This window comes from Cetorhinus maximus, chromosome 14 (genome assembly GCF_964194155.1).
Source record: "Cetorhinus maximus chromosome 14, sCetMax3.hap1.1, whole genome shotgun sequence".
Taxonomy (NCBI): Eukaryota; Metazoa; Chordata; class Chondrichthyes; order Lamniformes; family Cetorhinidae; genus Cetorhinus; species Cetorhinus maximus.
In genome coordinates, this window is record NC_135892.1 from 96,565,497 (window position 1) to 96,591,874 (window position 26,378).

Sequence of the window (26,378 nt, forward strand, 5' to 3'; positions counted from 1 at the left end):
TCATTACTGCCTTGGTCCAAACATGGAAAAAAGAGGAGAACTCCAGAGGTGAGTTGAGACTGCCCTTGACATCAAGGCAGCATCTGACCGAGAATGGCATCAAGTAGCCCTAGCAAAGCTGGAACCAATGGGGATGAGGGGAAGCATCTCAGCTGGTTGGAGTCATACCTAGCAGAAAGGATGATGTTTGTGGCTGTTGGAGGTCAATCATCTCAGTCCCAGGACATCGCTGCAGGAGTTCCTCGGAGTAGTGTCCTAGACCCAACCATCTTCAGCTGTTTCATTTTTGACCTTCCCTCCATTATGAGGTCAGAAGTGGGGATGTTTGCTGATGACTGTACAATGACTGCACCATTCGTAACTCCTCAGATACTAAAGCAGCCCATGTCCAAATGCAGCAAGACCTGGACAAAATCCAGGCTTGGGCTGACAAGTGGCAAGTAACAGTCAGGCCACACAAGTGCCAGGCAATGACCATCGCCAACAAAAAAAGAATCTAACCATCGCCGCTTGACATTTAATGGCATTACCATCACTGAATCCCCCACTATCAACAACCTGGCGGTCGCCATTGACCAGAAACTGTACTGGATTAGCCATATAAATACTGTAGTTACAAGAGCAGGTCAGAGGCTAGGAATCTGTGGCAAGTAAGCCTGTCCACCATCTACAAGGCACAAGTCAGGAGTGTGATGGAATACTCTCCACTTGCATGGATGAATGTAGCTCTAACAACACTCAAGAAGCTCAACACCATCCAGGCCAATGCAAGCCACTTGATTGGCATCCCATCCACAAACATTCACTCCCTCCACCACCAATGCACAGTGGCAGCAGTGTGTACCATCTACAAGATGCACTGCAGCAACTCACCAAGGCTCCTTCAACAGCACCTTCCAAACTCACGACCTCTAACACCTAGATGGACAAGGGCAACAGACGCATGGGAATGCCACCACCTGCAAATTCCCTCCAAGCCACACATCATCCTGTCGTTGGATCGAAATCCTGGAACCCCCTCCCTAACAGCACTGCGGGTGTACCTACACCACATGAACTACAGCAAGTCAAGAAGGTGGCACACTACTACAATTAGGGCAATTAGGGATAGGCAATAAATGCTGGCCTAGCCAGCGACGCCCACATCGCATGAACGAATATTTTAATAAAGTAAAGAGAAATAAACACGAGAGGACATAGCTTTAGGGTAAAAGGGGAAAGGTTTAGGGGGAACATTAGGGGGAACTTCTTCACTCAGAGAGTGGTGAGAGTGTGGAACGAGCTGCCATCTGACGTGGTAAATGCGAGCTCACTCTTAAGTTTTAAGAATAAATTAGATGGATACATGGATGGGAGAGGTCTGGAGGGTTATGGACTAGGTGCAGGTCAATGGGACTAGCGGAATAATATTTCGGCACAGACTAGAAGGGCCGAATGGCCTGTTGTCTGTGCTGTAGTGTTCTATGGTTCTATGGGAAAAAGGAGAGGTGCATTCTGAAGACTTTTTCGAAACTTGAAAAACAAAAAGGTCTGTCAGCTGCAGGGGGTGGAGGTTTAAAACAAAGCTGGAATACCACCTCGCTCCCCACAGCCCAGTCTGCTGCTCGTCAACCTTCAGAACATTGGCCTTAAGTTGTCCTTTAATTGCCTTAATAGGCCATCCATGCCCCTAACCTGGCCTCTGCCAAAGTGGGCTGGATGCAGGAACATGCCGGCAGGCCAGCACGCCGCTCTCTGGCACTAATTTTCCAGTCTTCCCACCTCTGACGCATTACAGAAATTCTGCCCAGTATGTCAAACTGACCACAATGCGCCATGAGGTCCTCGTGGAAATCCAGCAGTTCTTCCCGTACTTCTACAGGGCAAGGACAATCACGTCTGTCATTTTTGAAACTCAGCAACATGTTAATCTGAAAATAAAACAAATTTGTTAAGCTTATAACTAAGCCGTCATAGCGTTGGGATATAAACAAAGCCACAAGCTCACTGCATAAATTAAGAGGCACAGTGTTCAAAAAGCCATAAATGCAGTTGAGCCTTCAGTTCTTTCCCCATTTGAAACAGTCTTGTGACATATTTGTGTTGGGAATGTACAGGAATCTTCAAGGCTTTCAGTTGGTTATGAAGAGTGTTAGAGCTAAATTTCACACTCCAGTCATCTTGTTATATTGTTTTGCCTCCTCCAAATGTCTATTCTTGGAGTAGGCTGTCAGTTTGGAAAGGGCTTAAACTTTTTTTTTTGCGTCTGCAGATATGTGTTTCATTCATTGTAGGCAATAAAATCTTAAAAGCTATATGGAATATATAAAAGCCTTTAAAATGGGTACTTTACAGCCTTCCACTAATGAACATCCAGGTTTATGTGGATCAGTAAAACCAATCTCCGCCTGTTTCTCACCTTCAATGACAAGAATTCTCCCTGCTCCCTGCAGATCCTGAGATGAGCGTGCGTTGTGCTAGTGATGTCGTCACGCATGTCACTAGCACGATGCACGCATATCCCAGGACCTGACTTTCAGCGCAAACTCTGGAAGGGAAGCAACTTTAAGTAAGTTACTGCTCGTAGGCTGTCTGAAAACAGGAAGAAAAATAAAACTATAGATCTTCCCAACCCCAAGCAACCTCAGAAATATTTGAAATTTCAGAAATGTCAAGCAGAAGAGGATTTCCTAAGTTGGTCGCCCAATAAGTACATGGGGCAGAATTTAACGCACCCCCAGCGGCGAGTTTAGTGGAGGGGGGCATTTAATCGGGGAGGAGGGCGCGGGGTGGGGACCCCATTGCATTCCCACCTCCGCCCGATTAAGTCTGGGGTGGGAAAGCTTGTGGGCAGCCTTCCCACCCTGACGGCAATTAATGCCCGCTTAAGGGCCTTACCCCACTGCCACAAGATGCCCGAAAAGCAAACCCAGTTTCGGGCTCCCTGGAGGTCCCTCATTCAAAGGTGCTCGGTGTGTGATTGAGAGACCAGGCATCAGGAAGGAGGGGGCACGAAATGCAGCCCCCTGCCCTTTCTTCTGACCCCCTTCCACCCCCTAGCAAGTGACACCCTATCCCACCCTCACTCACCAGTGGCCTAGGTCCCTCGGCAAGCCTAGGCCTCTGGTGGGTGTATTGCCAGCAGCTGCACCCCATTCCCCATGGCGCTGAAGGCAAAGAGGAGCTGCCGGCCTCAGATTAGCCAGCAGCTCTCCGGGGTCGGGATTTCTGCCTCCGGGTCCTTAATCCCAGAGAAAGCCCAAAACTGGCCAGTTAAGGGCCTGACAGGCACATAATTCCATCCGACCTTCCCCAACTGAGGCAATGCAGGTCTCCCGTCAGTTCTTCAACCAGTGGACAAGACCCCCCATCCCGCGCAAACATTAAATTCCAGCCATGGTCTTGCTCCCAAACACTGACCTGTGATATTGAAATTGTAAGGATCTGAAGCAAAATTGTTCCCCAATGATTATTGAGAGAAGGAAATATGATGGACATTGAATACATACAGATAGTCTTTCACAACCTCAGGGTGTGTCAAAGTGCTTTATCACCAATTAAGTATGTTTTAAATATTCTAGTAATATAAGGAGTGCAGCAGTCATCATGTACACAGAGATGTCCCACGAAAAGCACTGGAACAACGGCCAAATAATCTGCTTTAGTGATATTGCTTGAGGAATTAATGTTGGTCAGGACGCTGGGGAAAACTCCCCTGTCCTGAGGTTGCGAAAATGATTTTTTTTTCTCTTTTCGAATGAGGAACAAATAATGACCAGGGGCACCAGGAGGACTTTGCTGCTCTTCTTCAAATATTGCTAAGGGATCTTTTACATTAATCTGTGGAGAGGGGTTCAAGAGTGTGACCCTAAAGCAAGTTGTGAATTATTCCGTTATCTTTTACTCAGCATTGATAGAACAGCCTGGCAGTACAGTAAGCTGTCTATCTAGTAAGGTATTAAAATGCGTATGAAGAAAAAAGGAAGGACGGACTTTGTATTCAGCTCCTATTCAATTGAGGAATAATCCACACCAATAATCGACACCCATGTTTCAAATGTTCAAAATTACAAACATAAAGAACTTCACACGTTTATTCAAAACTAAAGATTAAAACATTAACAGATTTTAAAAATCATCAAGATGTTCAGCATTTTCAATGAGATTCCTTAAAGACATCAAAAATGAGGGAACTCATAAAAAAAATGAGATGTATAAAGTCAATCAGTCAGTCAGTAACTATCCCGTCCACCTATTTTTCTTACCTGCTCCTGTGGAGGTGATCGGAATTCTTTTGTTTTCTTGGCGGTCAGTGCAGCAGACATGTTTAACGCCTGCATCACTTCGTTATATCGGAACCTTTGGTTGTCCTGAAGTTTTAACACAAAATCATCTGAAAAGGCTACAATGGCTTCAATCCGATGACGGAGCTGACAGTCGCACAAATACTGCAAAAGGTGGCACATCTGGGGAAAATTAAAACAGAATGTCAGGTCATGCCATGTGTTAACATTGCATGTATCTCTTTCCATTAGTTGGTGAAAACTATGTAAAAATTCGTGAAATACTTTGCACTTCACATTACTCTTTTCATAAAGTTGCCTTACAATGACTTAAAACAAAATTGTTCCTAAAGGGATTTTAATCCCTTACGGAAACGCATTTAATTGTTTTCATTTTAAATCATCAGTAAGTAATAAAAGGAAATTGAGACTCAACTTAAGATTTCTCAAGTACACTGATGTCCATTCTATGTTGCTAGTTCCTATCGACCACCCAGTAAACCACAAAAACTGTGGACATCTCAAGATCTCTATCTCCCGTTTATTGATAAACTATCTTTTCCATTTTCACACTTGCCTTTTTTCTAGATCTCCATGTACCACATAGTCAATGGAAACAAAGGTCATGTGACCTTTTGCAAGTGATCTGAGAATGTCACTGCGACCTAAACTCTATCATTACCCACTCCTCCACAATAATGTTGCAGCTAAGATGCAGAACTCACTACAGGGAATGATTTGCACTCTTTGCTCTCTGTAGAAAGATTGTTAGCATATGTACAAAGAACGCATTTAGAGTTCTACCACAATTAGCAAAGAGAGAAAATCTCCTCCTTCCCTTTATGGGGGAATCAGTGGTTTAACCTGAACTTAATTACATGAAATGAAGCTCTGCTTCCTCTATCTCATATTTTTGGTCTCTCATATATATCTGAAAAAATTAAATTTAAGACTCATTTTTCCTTTACTGTCTTCAAACATGAGCAGGCAAGTAAACCACCTTCTGTGCAGTAAATCCATAATCAGTTAATACTTAAAAGGGTCATATCACCAATGAAGGATAACAGACACTTTAGTTCATGCATCTCCAAATCTTCATTCAAACATAATTTTTCACTTTGCATATGAAGTAATGTAAGAAAGGAACACATTTGACCAACTGCAAGGAGCTTCATAAACGTTAAATAGGATACCTGCTGGTGAACAAACTTACACTAAAATGGTTATGAAGTCCATTGCCTTTTTATGCAGGGCATTTAATTTTAGCACAAAAGGCCATCTAAGTCAATTGAAACTGCTTGTTGTATGACGAGAGCAAACAGAACAGAATCTTGTGCTTCATTTTAATTTTATATGATATATATTTTATATGTATATATACATATATATAATATATATATGTGAAGTAAAAATGAAACATAAAGTATATATAGGGAAGAATTTTCCCCCATCGGTGGGGGAAGCTCAGGTGTGGGCACGCATCCGATCGGCGCCCCCGATCAGGGGCTCGCCGCCATTTTACGTGGGCGGGCCAATTAACCCATCATGTCATCTGCCAGGAAGCGCTATGCGTTCCCTGTGCGGGCGGGGGGGCGGTTCCCTAAGCCGAGAGTGCGCTCTTTCGTACATGCGTGCGAAGGAGCGCACTCATCTCCCTGAGGCTAAGTGCTGCCTCAGGGAGATCGGCGCCAAATTCAAAAATGTGAAATATAGACAAATAAAATTTCCCTGACATGTCCCCTCATGTGACACTGTCACATGAATGCGGACATGTCCATCACTTTTAATTAAACTTTTATTAAATTTTTAAAAACCTACATGAAACCTCATCCCGCCCGTGGATGAGGTTTCAGGCTTTTTCTGAAGCCTGCCAGGACTCCCGGCCTGCCCACCAACCTTATGGTTGGACGGGCAGGTCCTTTAACTACTTCAATTAGTTTTTAAATGGCCTCAATTGGCCGTTGACAGGTCGGCGGGCGCACGGCTAATTCGGCTGCGCCCCCGCCGACCTGAAAATTGAAATGACGCGTGGTGACGTCAGGAGTTCCGCCCGACGTCATCCCGCGTCATTTTACGCGTCGGCGAGCGGGCCCCGCCCTCCGCTCGCTGAACTCAATATCCTGCCCATACATTCAGAATTTTAGCTGCAATGTTTAGAAAACCCAAAGAAGGAAAATCAATACAGATTCCCACACGAGAGAAATTTTAAAGGTCAATAACAAGAATGTAAGCACTACAAGAAAAAATGGGGAAAAATAATAATTTTACTTTTTAACAAGGTTTATTAGATGATTAAAAGTTTTCACGCTAAAATATTGATCCACTTTAACTTTGAAAGATCCTTTCTGGTCTGGGCTCTTCATTAAGTATTTGCGAATTGATAGGAGACCCCCTTACACCTGGAAACACAGTCTAAAATTTTTAAGTGTAATTAATTCAGAATTAGTGAGCAATTAACCTAAATTCACATTGGTTCCATTCTCGCCGTTTGAAGTAGTGAACCCTTGGGAATAGCTTTGGTCGGCCTACCACCATTTTCAGATTTGGGCACTACAGTGTGCATTCTGGAAGTGGTGAGGCTTCTCGATATCCAATAGTGGTGAACACTGAACAAGTCACCATTACTGCCACCACAGAATTCGGCCCAACGATTAGATCAAATAAAGTACATCAGCTTTGGATAAATTGGTAACTACCCGAGTCAAAATGTCAGACCTACCTAGGTGACGATCCATATTATTAAAAAAATGTTTGTCAGGTCATGAGCATTTAACTGCCCATTTTGCAGCAAGGTGATTGATCCGTAACAGCATGACCTAGGAACATTAATGTATTACCAATCAAGTGGTTGTCAGGGATCAATTCTGCAGTCCCACACAATAACCACTCTGCTTTCTGTCGGCCTCTTGGCCTCTCTCCAGTCCAGATACAGTGTTCCTTCCTACTCTCAAACAGCAGACCAGTGTGTCGTGGTTTCTCAGCACACTCCCTGCAGGGAGAGGGCCCCATTTCATAGCCTCCCCACTCTTGCCAACTGCCAGCCCTGCAGACACACTCTCCTTGTGGGTCGTCGCTGCCCAGCCCAGTTACTTGTCATTGTGGACATTATACTTTGGACATTTAAGTGAAAGCTATAGCTCAGTGTGTAGCCCACTCGCCTCTGAGTCAGAAGCTCATGGATTGGAGTCCCACTCCAGAGACTTCAGCACAAAAATCTAGTTTGATAATCCATTGCCGTGCTGAGGGAATATTGCACTCTCAGATAAGGGGTTAAACCAAAGCCCCATTTCCCTTCTCAAATGGACAAGAGCCCATGACACTATTTCGAAGAAAAACAAGGGTGTCCAGGCCAATATTCATCCCCAATGTACCCTGTAGAGTGACAGGTTGCATAGCTGAGCAACAACCATGGCGTTATCGCGTAAAAGTCATAACCTTTAAGATACAGCGTATGCACAGCTGCACAAGAAAATGTAAAGGTATCACACGTTTAAATGGGCATGTGCAACAAAATAATTAGAGGGACATTGTTTATCCTTTAATTAATATCACTAAAAACTAGGTTATCTGGTAGTTATCACATTGCTGTTTGCAGGAGTTTGTGTACACAAATGGGCGACCGCATTTCCTACGTTACAATAGTAACTACACTTCAAAAGTACTTCACGGGTTGCAAAATATTTTGAGACATTCTGAGGTCCTGAAAGACCCCACAGAAATGGCAAGACTTTCTTTTCATATTTCCCTCAGCCCCGAGCCCTGCATCTTAAATTTCTATCCTACCATGTGACAATTAATCTAGTGGGTAATGATTGGGTGAGTGTGTTCTGGAAGGGAGAGAAATAGCTGACATTTATCTAATGCTTTTTAGAGACTTTCATCAGGTTGTATGGGGAGGTCTTGTGCTTTAGTTGGTAGTGTCCCTGCTTCGAAGCCAGAAGCTCTGGGTTCAAGTCCCACGCCAAGGCTTGTTTGCCACAGAAAGATCATTCATGACGAGGTTCAAGAGGCTGATAATCAGCCTGCTAATCCTTCAAACACTTCCCCGCTATTCCAAAAGGGAAAAAAGTGTGTGAAGATATGAAACAATCAAAATCAGGTTATTATAAGTAATAGGAGGTAGATTTTTAACGAGCTGCGTGTGAAGGAAATGTGTAATATGAAGTTGTGCATCATTTGCTGATGTCTGCCTGTGCATTTCTGCTGAGACCTCTTGTTGCATGAAACTATTTGCTAGAGGAACTAATTTGTAAAAATTTTCCCCAGTCCAAAATCTTAATACTATAACCATACTAAAAGAACATGAATCAGGAGTCATTTTCTTGACTCAAATTGTTCTCCTTTGTATTATCCAAAACTAATGGCATTATGGCATTTTGGCAATAAGGTGGCACTATGTTAGGATATAAAATTTTAGCCATGTGGTCTCTGCATGGTAACTCACTGCAAGATCCCGTCCTCTACATGAACATAAACTTGGAACCATTGCAAAAAGCAACATTTGATAGTTCAAGGAGATAGCATTAGTGGATCTCTCATAAAAAGACAACTGAGCGATTTTATTGACGTATTCACCATTAAACCTACATATTAAGCATTAAGTCACATCCTGTTTCAATAAATTACTTATATTTCAGTGTTTACAAGGAGGATGTACTATGCTTGCCTGACAGACATACAATACCAGTATCTTGCTAATATAACACATAATAGTGAGAATCATATGGGTGAAGACACAAATCATAGCAGATAGAGCTGCTTGACTGGTGTCTAATTAGTGCAGTAATAATATCTTTAGTAAAAACAAGTAATTAGTTGGTGATAATCACACAAGAAGTCAATGAAGACTGCTTGCAAGTTTTACTTTTGAAATAATTTTTTAAATTTGTTCTTGAGATGTGGGCGTCACTGGCTGGGCCAGCATTTATTGCCCATCCCTAATTGCCCTTAAGGAGGTGGTGGTGAGCTGCCTTCTTGAAACTGCTGCAGTCCATGTGGTGTCGGTACACCCACAGAGAGGGAGTTCCAAGATTTTAACCCAGAAACAGTGAAGGAACGACGATATATTTCCAAGGAGTGACTTGGAGCAGAACTTGCAGGTGGTGCTGTTCCCATGCATCTGCTGTCCTTGTCCTCCTATAAAGCAAAGGTCACGGGTTTGGACAGTGCTATCGAAGGAGCTCTGGTGAGTTTGAAAGCGTCATTTATATTTGTTTCCATACTTAGAGAGATAAAGGTCTTATTTAATGGAATCATAGAATCTCAGCTTTGTATACACTGAGCTAAATACTTCAACTCATCAGAAAATAAAAATGGATTGAAACCCTTCAACTTCACAAGTTGTAGCGCATCATTTACAATTTGGCTTGTCGGGGGGCATTCCTGATTTACTTGATCACCTTATTAGCTGCATATAAAATGTCCAAGAGGATAAAGCTCTCAAATTTCTCCCTGATGTCCAAAGTAAAAGATTCAAACTGGTATAAAGTGATGGCCTTAATCGACATCTCACAACAGCGCTGCTTGAAGTTTAGCCACAGAAGAGTGTGCAGGATCAGTGACATTCCATTTTAAGCTCTAGTCATTTGGGTGGGTGGACAAAGGCCTGATGGTGCTTGAATTTATTTAAACTCCCTTTATTTTTCCAACTTTCTTCTCTCTCAATCCTGAAGACATTGATTCGATGTGAGCATTGACTGTCGGTGGCAGTGGGGATTTGACCAGGAAGTTGGGGGGGAGAGTGGGAGTATTGGGAGCGGAGAAAGTAATCGCATCCTCATTTTTAATGTCCATATGCAATCTTCCAATATGGATTGCAGGATAACTATCAGGAGCAGGAATCCTGGTCTTTATCCCCCTTCCTAACCTGGTGACAATGAGGCCAATGGGATCATAGAAGGCCTGACCCACCCACCCACCCCCAGTTATGAACACCTTTCACAGTCGGCTAATTCAGATGATAAGGGAATAAACCTTGGCATTGATTTAAATTTTAAAAGCCTTTCATGGCCTCAAAGATCAGGGAACCATAAGCAGTGCTCATTGTTACTTTAAATTCTGAAAATTTGAAAAGAAGTTCCATCTTTAACTGTTTTACTTATTACGATATGAATTTTGGAGTGGATCTCATCAATTTCCCTCCCAATTTCTATTACCAATCTGAAAGAACAATCTAAAGAGACATACAACAGGTTGCCAACTCGTATGATACTGTCACACAAAGTCAAATCTAGCTCATTCTGTGTTATTGCAGACACTCAACTTGGAATGCTATAGTTCTTTACCACAACTGAAAAATCCTTTTGTCCTCCGCCTTCAGTGTTCCTGATTCAACAAATTGGTAGCTTTCTTAATGTCTCCCTTTATCAATGTCCTCACTATCCCACCCTGCCAGCAGTGGACTCACTCCAGGTGGGACAGTTTCCCCTGGAATGCATCGCAGGAAGGTGGGCTGGGTTTATGGCAACTGCGGAGAGTTCCTGACCTGACCCCACCCTGCTGGAAAGTGGGAAATTTCCTGCTGGCGTTCTCAATATCACTGCTGCTATGCAAAATTAAAACAATCACAAAAATTGATAGTTATTTGTGTGAGGGAGGTTTTGCGAATGAGTGCTCCGAAATGGAACTTCACCCACCAGGAGCAGGAAAACCACAGACATTAAATTGTATGGAATTGTTCCTAGAATGTCCTCCTCAGAGCTACTTCAGTTGATTTTCTTTACGTACAGATGCTAGAAATGAGGGAGCCAGCTTGGGGAGTTGCAAACACACAGAGTGAGGAGACTTGAACTAGTGCCTGTCAGGATGCAATCGTCAACCTAGGGTCTTTCTGTTTCAATTGAGCATAACAAGTCAACTTGCTCATAGTTTAAGGCTCAGGTACAGGCGCACAGTGGTTATGTCACAAGTAATCCAGAGACCTGGACAAATGTTCTGGAGACATGAGTTCAAATGCCACCACAGCAACTGGGGAAGTTGAGCTCAGTTAATTAAATAAATCTGGAATATAAAGCTCGTATCGGTAATGATGATCATGGAACCACCGGATTATCATAAAAACCCATCTAATTCAATAATGTCCTTTAGGGAAGGAAATCTGTCCTTAGCAATAGGGTTAACTCTTAAATGTCACCTGAGATGGCCTAACAAGCCACTCACCTGTCTCGAGGGCAATTCAGGATGGCTAATAAAGGCTGGCCTTGCCAGCAACGCTGACATTCTGTGAATACTCTAGAACTGGTGCCCAGATATAGTTTTTAAAAATTACAACATGAAACAGGCCATTCAGCCTTATCAGTCCATGCTAGCTTTTATTCTCCATAGGAGCTGCGTTCTTACTTGCCGGCATCCTCTTCTCTTTAACCGCCTAGCCTATTCTTAGATGCTGACGTATACTTTGCTCAGTCATTAAGACTGGCAGTGCATGCCACAACCTCACGACCTTCTGCGCAAGAATATTTCTCCTTTTAAACACAAATAAAATAGAACTGTTCTGTGCATTATCAGTTACAAATACTTTAACACATTTATTATATTAAATTTCCCTGTCTGGCATTTTAATAAAGGCGCTATCATGTTTAAAATAAATAGGAACGTTGTTGAAATAACAGGCAAAGACACGTTGAAATATTCATTACCAATACTGCGCGGAACAATTCAAACCCAGAGCTTTGCGAAAATCAACAGGAACTAAAGGAAAAGAAAATGATTATTATTTAATTATTTACATTTTCAAAGATTCTACTGCACAAAATTGGACCCACAAAATGGCCAGGGAAGTCGTGGCTGTCCCAGAAATCTAAAGTAACGTATAAAATATCAAATAGTTGAAATTAATTGGCATTGAGGTTTCCTACCATCTTTTTTCTAGAATAGTGGCTCCTACTTATTCAGATATCACTTGTAATAGGCGTGAACACATCAACATTCGATTAAGATTTTCTTTAAGCGCTACCTGAAGTTTAACTGGCTCGGGGAGTTTCATCTGCAGTAGACCTTCTTTGGGAACTTGGTCACTTCTGAATTCTTCATCGCCTCCTTCTGGTTTTTGATCAGTTTTACTTACATCCTTTTCGTTCATTATATTTTCCTCTGTTGTCTGAGTGTCTTCAGCAAACACACTGGCCTCGATCAGCTGCAAAATATGTTTTAAGTCTTCACTGCAGAAGATACCCATGATAAGGAGCGTGTAAAAGAGTTTGATAAGGGGGACGAAAAGAAACTCAGTGCTACCACCAACTGGGTCTCGGACATGGAGACTGCCTTCCTGCACGGCTTCTGTCAGCATTTCGATAGTTTTAGCCTTCAGGATGTCCAGTGGAAATTCTGGGCTATACTGGAAGGATTCCCCTGTCATGGTGACAAAACTGGCTGAGGAAAACTGCATTCTAGGCCTGAGGGAGGTGCTGAGGCCTACCCCAGGGACCGCATGATTTTGGTTGTCATCTGGGAACAAAGTAATGCTCTTGGTCTCATCTGTCATCGGAACTATGAATTCGTTGTTCATCATCAGCCTGGCAGTGGCATAGGTACTAAGGTAAGTGTCAATGAGTAGATCATAATAACCTGTTCGCAGTAAACCAGGTACATATTTGTTTTCTATTGCGTACAGCAATTGAGACTCATCCACGTGGCTGCACAGGGCATGGGCCACTCGGTTATTGCCCAGAGCACAAACTGCGGAATACAAACGCAAGGTATGGTAGTGAAATTTCAGCAGGTCCTCATGCTCTGTGAGTTCCAAGATATCCAAAGCCCTACATATCATAAAGAATCAAAGGAAAGGTTAATGTTTACAGTAATTATGATAGACATGCAAACCTCTTGTCTGTTAAAAAAATGACAGTACTTCAGCCAGTTAAAGAAGGCCAGAATTTATCTAAAATAACAAGTCTTAGATTTGGCCTTTCCAGTAGGCCAGGCAGAGCAAAGCCACCCTCCAAGTGTGTGGATCAACATTAAAAAAATGCTGCTGAGGACATTGTTAATCACTATACGAGAATTACAAATTACAATACGGTTTCAGGTCATTCAGTCCAATCAGCTCATGTTGGTGCTAATCCTCTCCACAAATTGTCATCCTAATCCTTTGTGCACACCTTGTTCCCATATTTCTTTGCTCCTTGTTCCTTCAAGTTCCAATCTAACCTATCCTTAACTGTTAATCAGCCTATAACAGTAGATACCAGCATGTAAGATTAGTGCTGATTTACTGAACTCACTCCTTTTGTACTTTCTCATTTAGATGCTCAGGATAGTTTCCCAGCTGTGTGCACCAAAACACAAATGGATCATTAAATGGATTGTGTGATTGAGGGAAGGAAAATATTTACGGTAGGCATGTGTTGCTGTGTTTGACCACAATGAGAGTTCACGGTTATTAACTGTTCACAGAATACCGCCTTAACAAGGTTTTTGAACACTAACCTGTTCTCTTCAGGAATATGTAAAGACATGAATCTTAAAGGTTCTGTACATTGCACCTGCCATCCATGGCGGTCACTAACACGACTGACATCCACCTTTAAGAACTCATTGGGCACTCTGCTCCACAGCACAGGGGTAAGGTGCTGGACATGAAGTCGAGGAGGACACTGTGGTGTTGGATTCCTGCGCTCGCTTTTGAACAATCCAGCTGACAGGGGCATTACATTCTGGAAATAAATAAAAGAGATGCAGTGGGATCTGGTTATAATGAAAACGATTACAATATCAATCCTTTCTTAACGATAGGGTACCAAAGTCCCAGTACAGTTATGTAGCCTTTTAGATGTCAGCTGACATCATGAAACTTCCACTGATGGCAGTGTTACCTGCTAAAGTGTAGTTATAAGAGTTGATCTTCAGCAAATATTGAAATACTGTGGGTAGAATTGTTTGAGAAGCAGAATGAAAAAGATTTTAAAATAATTGATCCCAGCCATCCAGGTCCCTTCCTCCATATTTTTCTCTACTATGCACAGACTTGATCTCTCTTTCTTTCTCTTTATAATCGGGCAAAAAGGCTAGCAGTTGGTCACACAATGAAATGGAAAGCGGTGATGGGTGGCAGAGGAACAGCCATACAGGGTATAAAGTGCTGAGGTCAACAGGAGCATAAACAGGAAGGCAAAAAATAATAACCCTTAGTCCTGATTTTTGGCTGCAACATTTATTAGATACAATTATCAACCACCTGGTAAGACTGATGGAAGTTAACATCTGAACATTATAATCCAGCATCACCCACTAGATGGTGCTAAAATCAGCAAAAAAATGTGACTCCTTCCAGGTACTTTTATCATTCAGAATTTGAATCTGAAGCAATGACCAAATAAATCAGCACATTGCCTTCATGTATTATGCCCAAGAAGTTCAAATTGACCCCAGTTTCAAAATACAATGCCAGTTTTACACAAACGAAACACACTCCATCCTTTCAATGAAGCATGAAAAGCTTTGAAAAAGGATTATAAAACCATAAGGTATTCTGATTATAAATGTCCACTTTGAAATAAACTAGAAGACCAAGTGCTGAACACAGTGGAGATATCACGAAAATATATTCCTAAAGGGCAAAAAAAAACCAGATTGTTAGGAACTCCAGAATGCTGTAGTTTGGCAGAAGTAATCTGGCAGATTACTTCTATCTGACATGGTTAACCCTATGAGGGAGGGTAAGAATTCCTTTGTAGAGGTTAGAGTGACAGGAGGAATTCTAATATAAAATCAAAATTTGTATGATAGAGATTCTTTGCTAAAACTAAAATGTTCAAAGTTCTCAGTCCTTTCCTGGGTTTTCCTGTCAAACGTTGGAATGGCACTTGCTGCTGACCTCGAAGAAAGCTATCCACAAAAATCTAGCAATCTCTTTTCCTCTTTCCTGACAGCAGTTTAAATCTGGTGCCAATTGAAGTGTATCTCCAGACGTCGAGCAGCAGTGATGTCAGCAAGCAGGGTAAGCAGCCAATCACATCGAAGCATTCTCATAAACCGCCAACCAGGAGGTTAAAACATTCTTCACTTTTAACTTAAATTTTCAATTATCAAAATAAACGACCACGATTATGTTAAGAAAGAAGCTAAAATATATAAACGAACTATAAATAAATTATTTTATAAGCTTGTAGAATTCCTTATCATAATGAAGAAATTTGACATCCAACAAATATAAAAGTATCTTTCAGGGTGAGTTCACCAGTAATTAAGAATTTAGTTTGCTGTTAAAAACTCAGTTACAACAGGGTGGAGCTTTTTAAAGGGTTTTTACAGGGAGACTAAGTGTATAAATGTGGAAGTTCTCACCAGCTCAATTAATGAGCTGGACAAGTAATTGACGAGGCCCAGGCTAATGCTCTGGGGTCATGGGTTTAAATCCCACCATGGCAACTGGCGGAATTTAAATTCAATTAATTAAATCTGGAATATAAAGCTAGGCTCAGTAATAGTGGCCATGAAACTATCAATTATTGTAAAGACCTATCTAGTTCGCTAATGTCCTTTAGGACATTCCTTCCTTTAGGGAAGGAAATCTTGCATCCTTACCTGGCCTGGCCTACATGTGACTCCAGACCCACAACCAATGCTTTCTGAAATGCCCTCGCAATCCATTCACTTCAAGGGCAATTAGGGATGTGGCAACAAATGCTGGCCTTGCCAGCGAAGCCCACACCCCATGAAAGAATTTTTTTTAAAATTCATATTGACTGAAGACTGGGGCCAGCATACCCTCAACAGTGCATCGTTCAGAGAATTACTGAGGGCAATTTCTGAGTGGTATTCTGCACGTGAAAGGTCTCTCAAAGTTGCTGTCAGTTTCAGCGGAGTAATGATGGTCAATGCAGATAATTTCGCCATCGCCACCACCTCAAAACCCGGCCCTCAGACCTTTGCAAAGACAGGTAGCACTTTAAGCAGTGTCAACGGAAGCAGAAAATTACAATGGGATATTAGTCGATGGGGCAAATGGGCAAAACTGGGAAATGGATTTCAACCTAGACAAGTTTGAGGTCATCCACTTTGGGCTGAAAGAGGATAGAACAGGGTACTTTCCGAATGGAGGAACGCTAAAAATTGTGAGGTTCAAAAAGACTTAGGAATTCATGTACATAGATCATAAAAATGTCATGGGTAGGTACAGAAAATAATCAGAAGGGTTAGTCGAATGGTGGCCTTCACCTTAGCGAGGATATGCTGGCCTGGAGGGAGTGCAGCGTAGATTTACCAGAATGATACCCAGACTCCAATGGTTAATTACGAGGAGAGGTTAAACAAACTTGGCTGTATTCCTGGAATTTAAAAGGCTAAGGCGATTTGATTAAAGTTTTCAAGGTCTTAAGGGGAACTGATAGGGTAGGTAGAGAAACTAATGGCACTGGTTGGGGAATATAAGAATTAGAGTCAGAACTCTCAGGAGTTAAGAAACGCTTCCACACATAAAGAGTGGCGAAGGTTTGGAACGTTTTCTGAAAATGGCAGTGGATGTCAGGTCAATTCTTACTTTAACATTTGAAACTGATATCTTTTATTAACCAAAGGTAGAAAGGGAAATGGGATAAAGGCAGGCACATGGAGTTTGGTTGCAGATCAGCCATGTTCTCACTGAATGGCAGAACAGGCTCAGGGAGCTAAATGGCCTGCTCCTATGTTCCAACGTACCTTAGATTTTATTGCCAAATGAAATTTCCTCCCTTTCTTACCAATTAATTGGTGCAGTAACTATATCGGAATTCAGATTTCAGCCTTTTCCCTTTTTATTTGCTCAACCAATATTATGAACCGGTGAAACAGATTATATCAAAAGAGGGGGGTTCAACATAATAAAGTTAATGTATTTTAAGCTCTGGTTTTAATAAGGGACCTACCAACTACCAGAGGTTTCAAATATGTTGTTAGACCAGAGATCTGTTTATTATACTAGCAAATTTCCCATGGCGGTGGTTATGTAAGGCAAGTAATATGCTGCTCAATAATAATGGGAAGGGTGTGGTATGTATAGTGCACCATATATTATTTTTCTAAAGTGTATCTCTATTTCAAATCACCTATTTCTCTAAAGTAAATAGGAGATTGCAGAGTCAAGTAGTGATCAATTGCAGATGATTGGATGCATGTAAATTTCCAACTACAAGGCCAGAATTTTCCCGTTGGCGTGTGGGGGTGGGACCCACACGCCTGCGCGTAAAATGACGCGTGGTGACGTCAGGCGAGCATCCCGACGTCACCGCGCACCATTGCGATATTTGGGAAGGCGGGCGGGCGCACTATAAGTTCGGATGCACGCCCACCATCAATTAATGGGCTAGTTAAGGCCCTTGAGGCAGCAATTGAATTCAATTTTTTGCAGCCCATGTGATCTTCAGGACGTCGCATGGGCACAACGGGCAGGTGGGTAGGAGACATTTGTATAAACCTCATCCACGGGCGGGATAAGAGGGGTGAGTGGGGCCGCGAATGTGATGTTTGAGGGATTTAAGTGTGAAAGTAACTTTTACTTGCCTGAGTGAGCAGGAATACTTCAAAACTCATACCAGCTGCTAGGACAGGGGTAAAAGCCTTGGTCAGGACTCTACAGTAGAAATCATTTCTGGGGCCTGCAGCTTTCAGGAAGCCTTCCCTTAGCCTGGGAATGGGAGTTGTGCTCTCTATTGGAGGCATCTCCTCTGAGGAGGAAGGGAGGGCCAGAAGGGGGAGGAGGCCAGGAGTCCACATTCAGCCTCCAGGGGAGCCACCTTTGGGAGGAGAGGCGCAGGCACAAGGGGCGCAGGGCCAACAGGAAGTGCAAGGCGGAATGGGCCGCAGAAAACGCCACTATCCTGCTGCCAGGGTTTAAAGGCGACGAAGCAGCTACCTCAATATGTCTGAGGTCCAGGGCCGAAGGAGGCTCCGTCTCTCAAGGGAGACAGTGGCCTCCATCTGTCAGGTGATAGGCCCTGAGATCTCTGCAAACTGTGTGGGTGGGCACCCCATGCCAGTGGATCTAAAGGTCACAGCTGCCCTCAACTTCTATGCCTCCGGCTTTATCCAGGGGTCAATGGATCTCTGCAGAGTCTCCCAATCAGTTGTCCGCACTTTTATCAAGCAGGTGACAGACGCTCTACTCAGGCGTGCATTGACTTTCATCCACTACCGCTGGGACGATGCCAGCCTGACAGAGCGAGCCAGAGGCTTTGCAGCAATTGCTGGCTTCCCCCGTGTCCAGGGTGCAATAGACTGTACACATGTGGCCATCAAGGCGCCAGCAGGTGAGCCCAGTGCCTTCATCAACAGGAAGGGATTCCACTCCATGAACGTGTAGATAGTGTGTGATCACAGGATGCTGATTCTACAAGTCTGTGCAAGGTACCCAGGCAGCGCCCACGACGCTTACATACTCAGACACTCCCAGGTGCCGGGGCTCCTCAGTGCTCCAGCCTGGCTGGATGGATGGCTGCTGGGTGACAAGGGCTATCCCCCTCAAAAGGTGGCTCATCACACCTCATCCAAGAACAGAGGCTGAGCAGCACTACAATAGGAGCAACACCTCCACAAGGGCTGTGGTGGAGAGAACCATCGGTCTTCTCAAGATGCGCTTCCGATGTCTGGACCGCTCAGGGGGCGCACTACAATACCCCCCAGGTCGTGTGTCGCTGATAGTGGTTGCATGCTGCGCTCTCCACAATCTGGCGCTGGAAAGGAGCGATGCAGTGGATGAGGAAGACGTAGACGCAGTTGCTCCGGATGCACACGATGAGTCCAGCAGTGAGTCTGAGGATGAGCACGCACAGGAGAACACTGAGCGGGTATACACTGACCCGGGCATACTCCAGGGAGGCAGGGACATCCGGGAGGCTTTAATCCAAAGAACCTTCAGCTAGCCCACCACAGATGGACCTTCAACACATGCCAGGGCTGCAGGCTTCGCACTCGATATCTGAGTGCTAAATCAGCCTGGACAATAACATTAACTAAGGCCCTTGTTAATAAAGCTCAATGTCAAACAACTCACTCATAACATCATGCCTTCCCGTGCACATGCAGAGTAAGGAATCACCCTGAGGCATGGCAACATGTCAAAATTTATTGAGTAAACAAAAGTCAATTCATAAAGCAAAACAAAAACAGTGCTGGACATCACACCAAGACTTCGACTAAGTACTATGAGCCAACATAAAAGCACCAGTGAGAAACCCGTGGTGTGCCTAAGGTGCCTTAAATTTACGTTTACGGGTGCTATGACTAGGTGCTGTCCCCCGCTTGCACTGGCATCTGAGACAGCCTGCTCACTGTGCTGTCCTGTTGGCCTCGATGACCTTGGCGGACATCCTCTGGCCCGTGGAGCATTTGGTGACCCCGCCTGGGAGGCAGCGGCCAGCTCCACAGCTGGCATCTCCCCAGTTGCCGCAGCCTCATCGGATGCCGCGGTCATTGGCAGAGGGGCGGAGGAGCTGCTGCCCTCATCCGGAGCACCCTGAGAGGAGCCCACAGAGATGACAGGCAGCTGTTGCGCCGACCTGAGGTCGCTTCGGACCTCTCTGCTGACCGTAGATGGATGGGCACCGAGCTGGGATACTTGGCACCCAGACCATCTCCCACACTGGCACAAATCAGCTGTGGCCAATGCCGCTGTGAGGGCGTGCAGGTCCAAGTGCAACTCCAGGGGAACCTGATTGTTCTCCTGGAGGACCCTTTCCATGAGAGTCGCCACTCTCTCCATGGAGGAAGCATGACGCTCTGCCAAGAGGCTCATTGCATCGGTGATGCTCCGCGTGGACTCCTCCAGCACGGGCACCATGCCACGCATAGCCTCATGTATCTCCGCCAGATCGTCCCACATACCCTGCTGCACTTGCAGCGTTCGCTGCCTCATGGATGACTCCAGAGGCACATCATCAGCCACCGACCAAGCAAGTACCTGGTCCCCAGCAGTTCTCCGACTGACGGCGCCCTGGGCATTCTCTGTCTCTGCCCACACTTCAAGCAAGTGTGAAGTGCCCTCACCACAGTGCCCCGGGATACTAGCTGAAGATCTAATTGCCACCGAGGTGCTAGTATCTGCATTGGTGCCTGCCTGGCTGAGATGGTGTGATGCTGGAGACTGCATTTGCTCAGGGGCTTCAGGAGTGAGAGGTGGGCCCTCTGCCTCCTCCTCCCGACCCTGGTCCGCTGATGCTGAAAGGAAGAAAAAGGACATTTGATTAGCTACAGTGCCAACAATGTCAACTTGCAAGCCGCTCCCCCAGATCAAGATGTGCTCATCCTTCCAATATCAATGGTCAACCCATGTTGCTAACTTCAATCACGGAGCATTCAGCAGTGCCATAGCTTCTGTGACACACATGGTGACCTGAGTGCTCGCCAAACATACTTCCCCACGGCATCCCAGCCTCACCGCCTCTCAAGGTCCATGGCCTGCTGCTTGAAAGCAGTAAGGATGGCCAACTGGGCCTGCCCTCCGCCAGTCCGCATTCGTTCCGACGCATTGTGCGCAGTCTTTTAATGAAAAAGGAGAGAGGAGCATTGATTAGTCCAGCCTGCACCTGAATTCCCATCGCATTGCTGCCAAGCCAGCCAGAGTGGGACATTGCAGGACTCCAGTTCTTCTTCACCCTGCAGCTGCGCAGACTCACCTAAACAAGCCAGGGCTGACCCCCTCACCACCCCCCCACCATTGGCCAAATGTTGCCTCCTTCACTTGTGGCACCACAAGGTGTCACTTTGCTAAGCAAGGAGGGACAAGCACGTGGAACGCAAAGACCAGCAGATGGATTGGTGCCCTGCCAACTGGAAGCTCCCCTCCCAGCATGTTAGCACCCTGACTTTGACATGCTTCGCAGTTCCAGCACTCTGCCTAGGTGCAGACCCTTGACTTTCAACCCCATTCTATACTCTGGGTATTAGTGTCACACATGCTGCGGATGCAGAACACATCCTAGCTCAACCCTCTCAGGGTGAACTGGGCATGGGCAATCTCTGCTGGCACACCCAGCGACGGATACAGGCCGTGAGGGATTCAATGACGTTACTGTAGTCAGAGTTGGTGGGGGTGCGGGTGGGTGGGCGTTGGGGGGAAAGGGTGGCGGCTGCATTAAGCAACTTGAGGCAACATGGTGCCCACCCTTCCCAAGCGCAGGAGGTCATTGAACCTTTTGCTGCAGTGAAGCCATGTGCGCCGCACCACATCATCGGCACTAACACTCTCGGCCACCTCCTCCCCCACACGTTTGGTCAGGTGGGGAGGCCTCCACCTCCCATCTCTCGGAAGAAGGACCTCCCGCCGCACTGCCACCTCCTCCAGGAGGGCAGCCAGGCACTCGTCTGACACACTGCCCCAATGGCCTACCTTCCGGCCTGGCCCGCCCCGATGGCCCACCCTCCGGCCTGGCCTGCCCCGATGGCCTACCCTCCAGGCTTGCATAACCTCCATTGCCCCTCTGCAGAGCCCTTTGCCCAGTCATTGCGAGCAGCCTTTGCAATGCTGCCAGGCCTTCCTTCATACAGGCCGCCAGAACGTCATTGGACCCGGAGGCCTGAGCACGCCCGCCACTGCCCGCCCACTCCTGCTATGCACAGGAGTCGTGAAGTACACTGGGCGGGCCTCAATTGGCCCACCCCAGCGCAAAATGGCGGCGCAGACCCGATCGCGGGCGGCGACTGGGTCCACACCCGCCCACGCCCACTCCCAATATGGGGAAAATTCTCCTCGAAGCAAAAGAGGCCAGCATGACTGCTTTTTTTTCTATTGTTATACACACTGGTTGCTGAGGGCAGCAAGGGGTGTTTCCATAGAGGCGGCCCTTGCCATAGGAGAGGGCCTGTGTGGGCCTTTGGGTGCCCAATCAGGAGGACTTCCCTGCCACTGGTAAAATACCAGCAATGGCCGGAAGAAGCCCTTAATAAGCCACTTAAGGTCCTCAATTAGCGTCTGGGCAAAAAGCCCATCCTCCACCTTCCCCACCACTGAGAGAATTCCATGGGTTGGGAAGGCGATGGGCACTCCAACTCGCTCCCAAGGGCCCTATTAAATTCTGCCCAGCAACTGCAAGAGTGACACAGTCATAAAGGTACACACTAAAGGCCTTACCTTCTGGAACTGATAGCTCACACCTTCCCTTTTACTGCCAAGTTTCCCGAGCCCTAGGAAACCTGCACTGCAACTCATAAATTAAAATCAGACTCCCAATTGCCAGATTTAAATATGATAATGAAGTGTACCACCACAGGACACTCACATGACATGGAACTCACCACAGCGGAAATAGCAGCAGACCCGCTGCATGTCGTGCTTTTTTTCATTTTTAACCCTCTGCTACTCTTTTCCACCTATCATGGTGGAAATAACATTGAGGTCAACGTAATAGTTGATCTGCTCAGGTTATATCTATCCCTATAGCTTTCGATCTCACTCCAAATGTACATCTATCCAGCTTGTTTTCGAAGGTAATAAGTGACATAGCACCCAGTGCTATTGCTGGAAGATCAAATATTTTAAAACAAGACTACAAAAACGTGAAGTAAAAATAGCTTTAGAGCAATGAGAAGCTCTCAGCACACAGTCACCTCACCTATTGAATAATCTGAAATTGTTTGCAAGATAATGATATAAGCAAAAAGCTTAGACAACAGCATAAAGATAAATGATTGTATTAAAATCACTCCAGAGCATTTAAACCCTTTTGAGTTATCAACAGTCACAGATTGCAACTCATCCAAGTACAATCACAGTTCTTGGCTTCCAGGAGTGGGATATGAACCCACAACCCTCTGGTTCAAAGGCGAGGGTGCTATGAACTGAGCCACAGCTGACACCTCTCCAGAGCATTTAACTTGTAGTATCAATTACCATGCTAAGAAAAAAACTCATGACCTCATTAAGGAAGTGGAAGGCATTGTAAAATGGGAGGAGAGAGGACTGGAGACAGATTATCTACAGGCATGTGTTTTCAAGACTCCAAGGGGCTTAAGTGTTAACTGAACCTGGCTGAATTGTCAAACGCAACCACATACTCTGTAACCAGGGAGAGTGGGTTCAAACTCACAAGAGGAAAGATATCCTGAAGATTTAACTACCTTACAGGGAGGATGGTGAATGTGTGGAACACTGCCCAGAACTGCTGTAGTAGTGTCACGTCAACAAATTCGGGAAGTAGCTACACTGTCACCACTTTTCCCAGTAGAATGGGATGATTGGGTAACACCCCCATTAATCGTGCCTGGAGACCATATGCTGTAAGGGACTAGGATTAATGTTATGCACAGGATGCAGCCTTTGCAATTTGCTGGTGCTTTTATCGGGAAAAGTTGCTTTGGTCAAGAGCTCTGCTTGCTGCGGACTCTTTGAATAGACTCTGTAAATATATTTTGTTTGAATAGCTGTTTGTTAAGCAAATACATTTTGTCTGTTGTACAATACACTGTTTGTTGCGAGTTCCCTCTCCCCCCAGCACCCCTCCACCTCCAACTCATTGACTGACACTGTATTCCAATCACAATGAGAATGATATGACATCAATGAATCAGCTGCTGTGCAGTTTCCAAGGAAGGAAACTCAACTTCTGAGTTGAGTTATGATATACACTGCAGCCCAGATTTTCGTGACGTCGTAAGGACTCTGTAGCCATTTAGAAATGGCAAGTGGGACCTTATTCCAGGATTCCCGCTCCCCTTCCTGGCACCCCCAATTTTCGATGGTGGGGGAATAAGGGTGCAGGCAGAAAGCACACACCCTGCACTCCCAACCTGGCTGGCTCCATTGCAGGAGTAGGCATCTCCAAGTCCACTGTAATTTTTTGTAGAGTTGGACCAGCTTCTCCATGATTCATGGTTCATGCATCTCAGGGGATTCTTGAGCCATAGTCTGAACTTGGCAACCTTTTGGAAGGTAAGTTCAAACGACCTTACCTATGCCCCAATATTAACTCTAGCCCCCCCTCCCATTCAATCCCATGGCCCCTTATAACCCCCATGCCAACTCATGCCCTTGGCGTATTCATTGGTTCTGTACATAGTGTATACTGGGTGAATGGGCATGGAAGGGCCATTAACTGGCATGGGGCTACAAAGGGCCATTGGGGGTGGGTATGGGTCACGAATTGGCATGGGAGTATGGGGAGTGAGTGTGAAGGGATCTTGGGGTCTGTAGGGTGAGGGCTTAAAATGCAACCAAATAATGGAGACAAAGTCCCAGAGAGCCGAGGCAACCCTTTAAACAGCCCACCCTGGAACTCAGCCGTCCCTGTGGCCGCCTCCGATCTGCTTTTCGTGGCGGCTGGCCCAACTCTTTGCCGCTCCCCCCCCACTCCCACACCCACCCCCGCCCCCCCAACCGGAGTGAAGATCACGTCATTCAGGGGCCTTTCTACTGAGACGAGTGCGGCGAATTGGGAAATTTCTCGGCTCAAACTACGCCTCGGTAGCGAAAATGCGAATCTGTGTTAGGTTCTTAGATGACCTCAGGCATAACGGAGGGATAAAGTTCCCAATATTCAGCAGCCCTACAGTCGTAAAGATTGTGGCCCAAAGCTTCCTGTGACAGGGCAACAACCAGCACCCACCCTTAACTACAACTGTCCTTGCTGATTAAATGTTGATAAGATTTGGGCTGTAAGGGGCTGGAATTGGGAGATGGAAGCACGATAATGCCCTTTACAGGGCACCTGGGATCTGTGAACAGAGCAAGAAACTGGGTTTCTTCTTTACCAATCAAATTTAAGCATTGTGAAATTAGTCATGCAAAGCCTGGCAAGGAAGTGTAATTAACAGTGATAAATTCAATATCATATCAAGTACAGAAAGAGAGATAGAGAGGGAAAGAAAAATTGGATTAAAAGAGGGGTTAAAAAGAGAAAGAAGAAGAAAATGAAAGTAATTAAGTTTTTAAATCTCGAACAACAATCAAAACCTGAAATAATGAGATTCCAAACATTGTAATAGATAATTTTCAGTGAGAGAGGTAGTGACTACCAGGGACTAATACTCATCACATCATAAGACACTTGGACTGAAAGACTTGCCTTTCTTTAGCAAGTTTCCTTTGCATCTTCCGTGCAAGTGCAGGAACTTAATGCCACTCGATGGATTTGAAAGGGGACCCAGATGAATTTCAGAGCAGAGCGACGTCTATCCAACAGATGCTTTTCAATTTACACTTTCAATCATGCATCTGTACTTGCCTGAAGTTGCTTTGGCATTTGCACATAAGTAACAGCAAGTGTTATTTGCCTCTCCATTATCTTGATAGCAAATTTTGAGTTGATAATTGGACCACATTGTCATGTGGCTAAGATTAAGCACAATATTATAAGACCTTAGTCAATTGCTGAAAACATTAAGTAGATGGAACCCTTTCGTGTGTACATCAGGATAAATTCACCAATTATGCACTTGCAGATCAGTTCTGTAACCCTATCCCAATACTGCACCTCCAGGAAGCCTCCCCATTGAAAGCATGGAATTTTAGATTTAACACAATCATGACTTACCTTAATCCTTCCTAGTTCAAACTGGAACACATTGGGGCTTGTGGCTTGTGCAAATACTGCTGCAAACAGTTTTGTGCTTGGTTCCACCTAAACACAGAATGTAAATCACATGACTGCTGAGGAAAGTTTCTGTAAGTTTATGGTCAATCGCTAAGAAATACAACCTAGTTTTCTATAGAGATATTCTGAGTTCCTTAAGACAATTGAATCCTTAGATTTATAAGGCATGTTTATAACATACGCATCTCAGTATTTCACTGGACACAACCATAATTGTTCAAGCAAACTAATGATGCACTTTCCAGCAATTATTTTTGTGACTTTTTTGTTAGATACCTACTTCGAATTATAAATTAGCAACAAGCCCACGAATATGAATCCAGATGATGAAAAACTCAGAATGTAGTCCCCACCACCTACTCATCTGTCACTGGAACGTGTACTTCATTTTACATTTTTAAAAATTGCAATCCATGAACAATTTTAATACAACCTACATTGCAAAGATCAAGGTGTGCTCACTGCAGCAAGTATACAGAATGAAGCTCACTGATGGCTTGCCTTCAAGGGTTGTTGTAGCCAGTTTAAAAAGCATTTTATAAAACATAAATTGCAATTGTTCAATCGCAGACATATTCTCAGTCAAGCATTCTTCTACAACAAAAATGCTTGCTGTGTT

At 44.7% G+C, this 26,378-nt stretch overlaps 1 protein-coding gene across 1 annotated transcript in view; it reads right to left on the reverse strand.

Moving 5' to 3' along the window:
- The window catches only part of ryr2a (ryanodine receptor 2a (cardiac)), a 794,383-nt gene that overhangs the window by 235,499 nt on the left and 532,506 nt on the right, over positions 1-26,378 (reverse strand). Inside the window, exons 34-38 of the mRNA XM_078557297.1 lie at positions 25,700-25,786; positions 13,689-13,915; positions 12,217-13,018; positions 4,245-4,445; positions 1,805-1,910 (exon numbers count right to left, since the gene is read on the reverse strand). Of these exons, the coding sequence (XP_078413423.1) occupies positions 1,805-1,910; positions 4,245-4,445; positions 12,217-13,018; positions 13,689-13,915; positions 25,700-25,786 (1,423 nt within the window). The remainder of the gene's footprint in view (positions 1-1,804; positions 1,911-4,244; positions 4,446-12,216; positions 13,019-13,688; positions 13,916-25,699; positions 25,787-26,378) is intronic.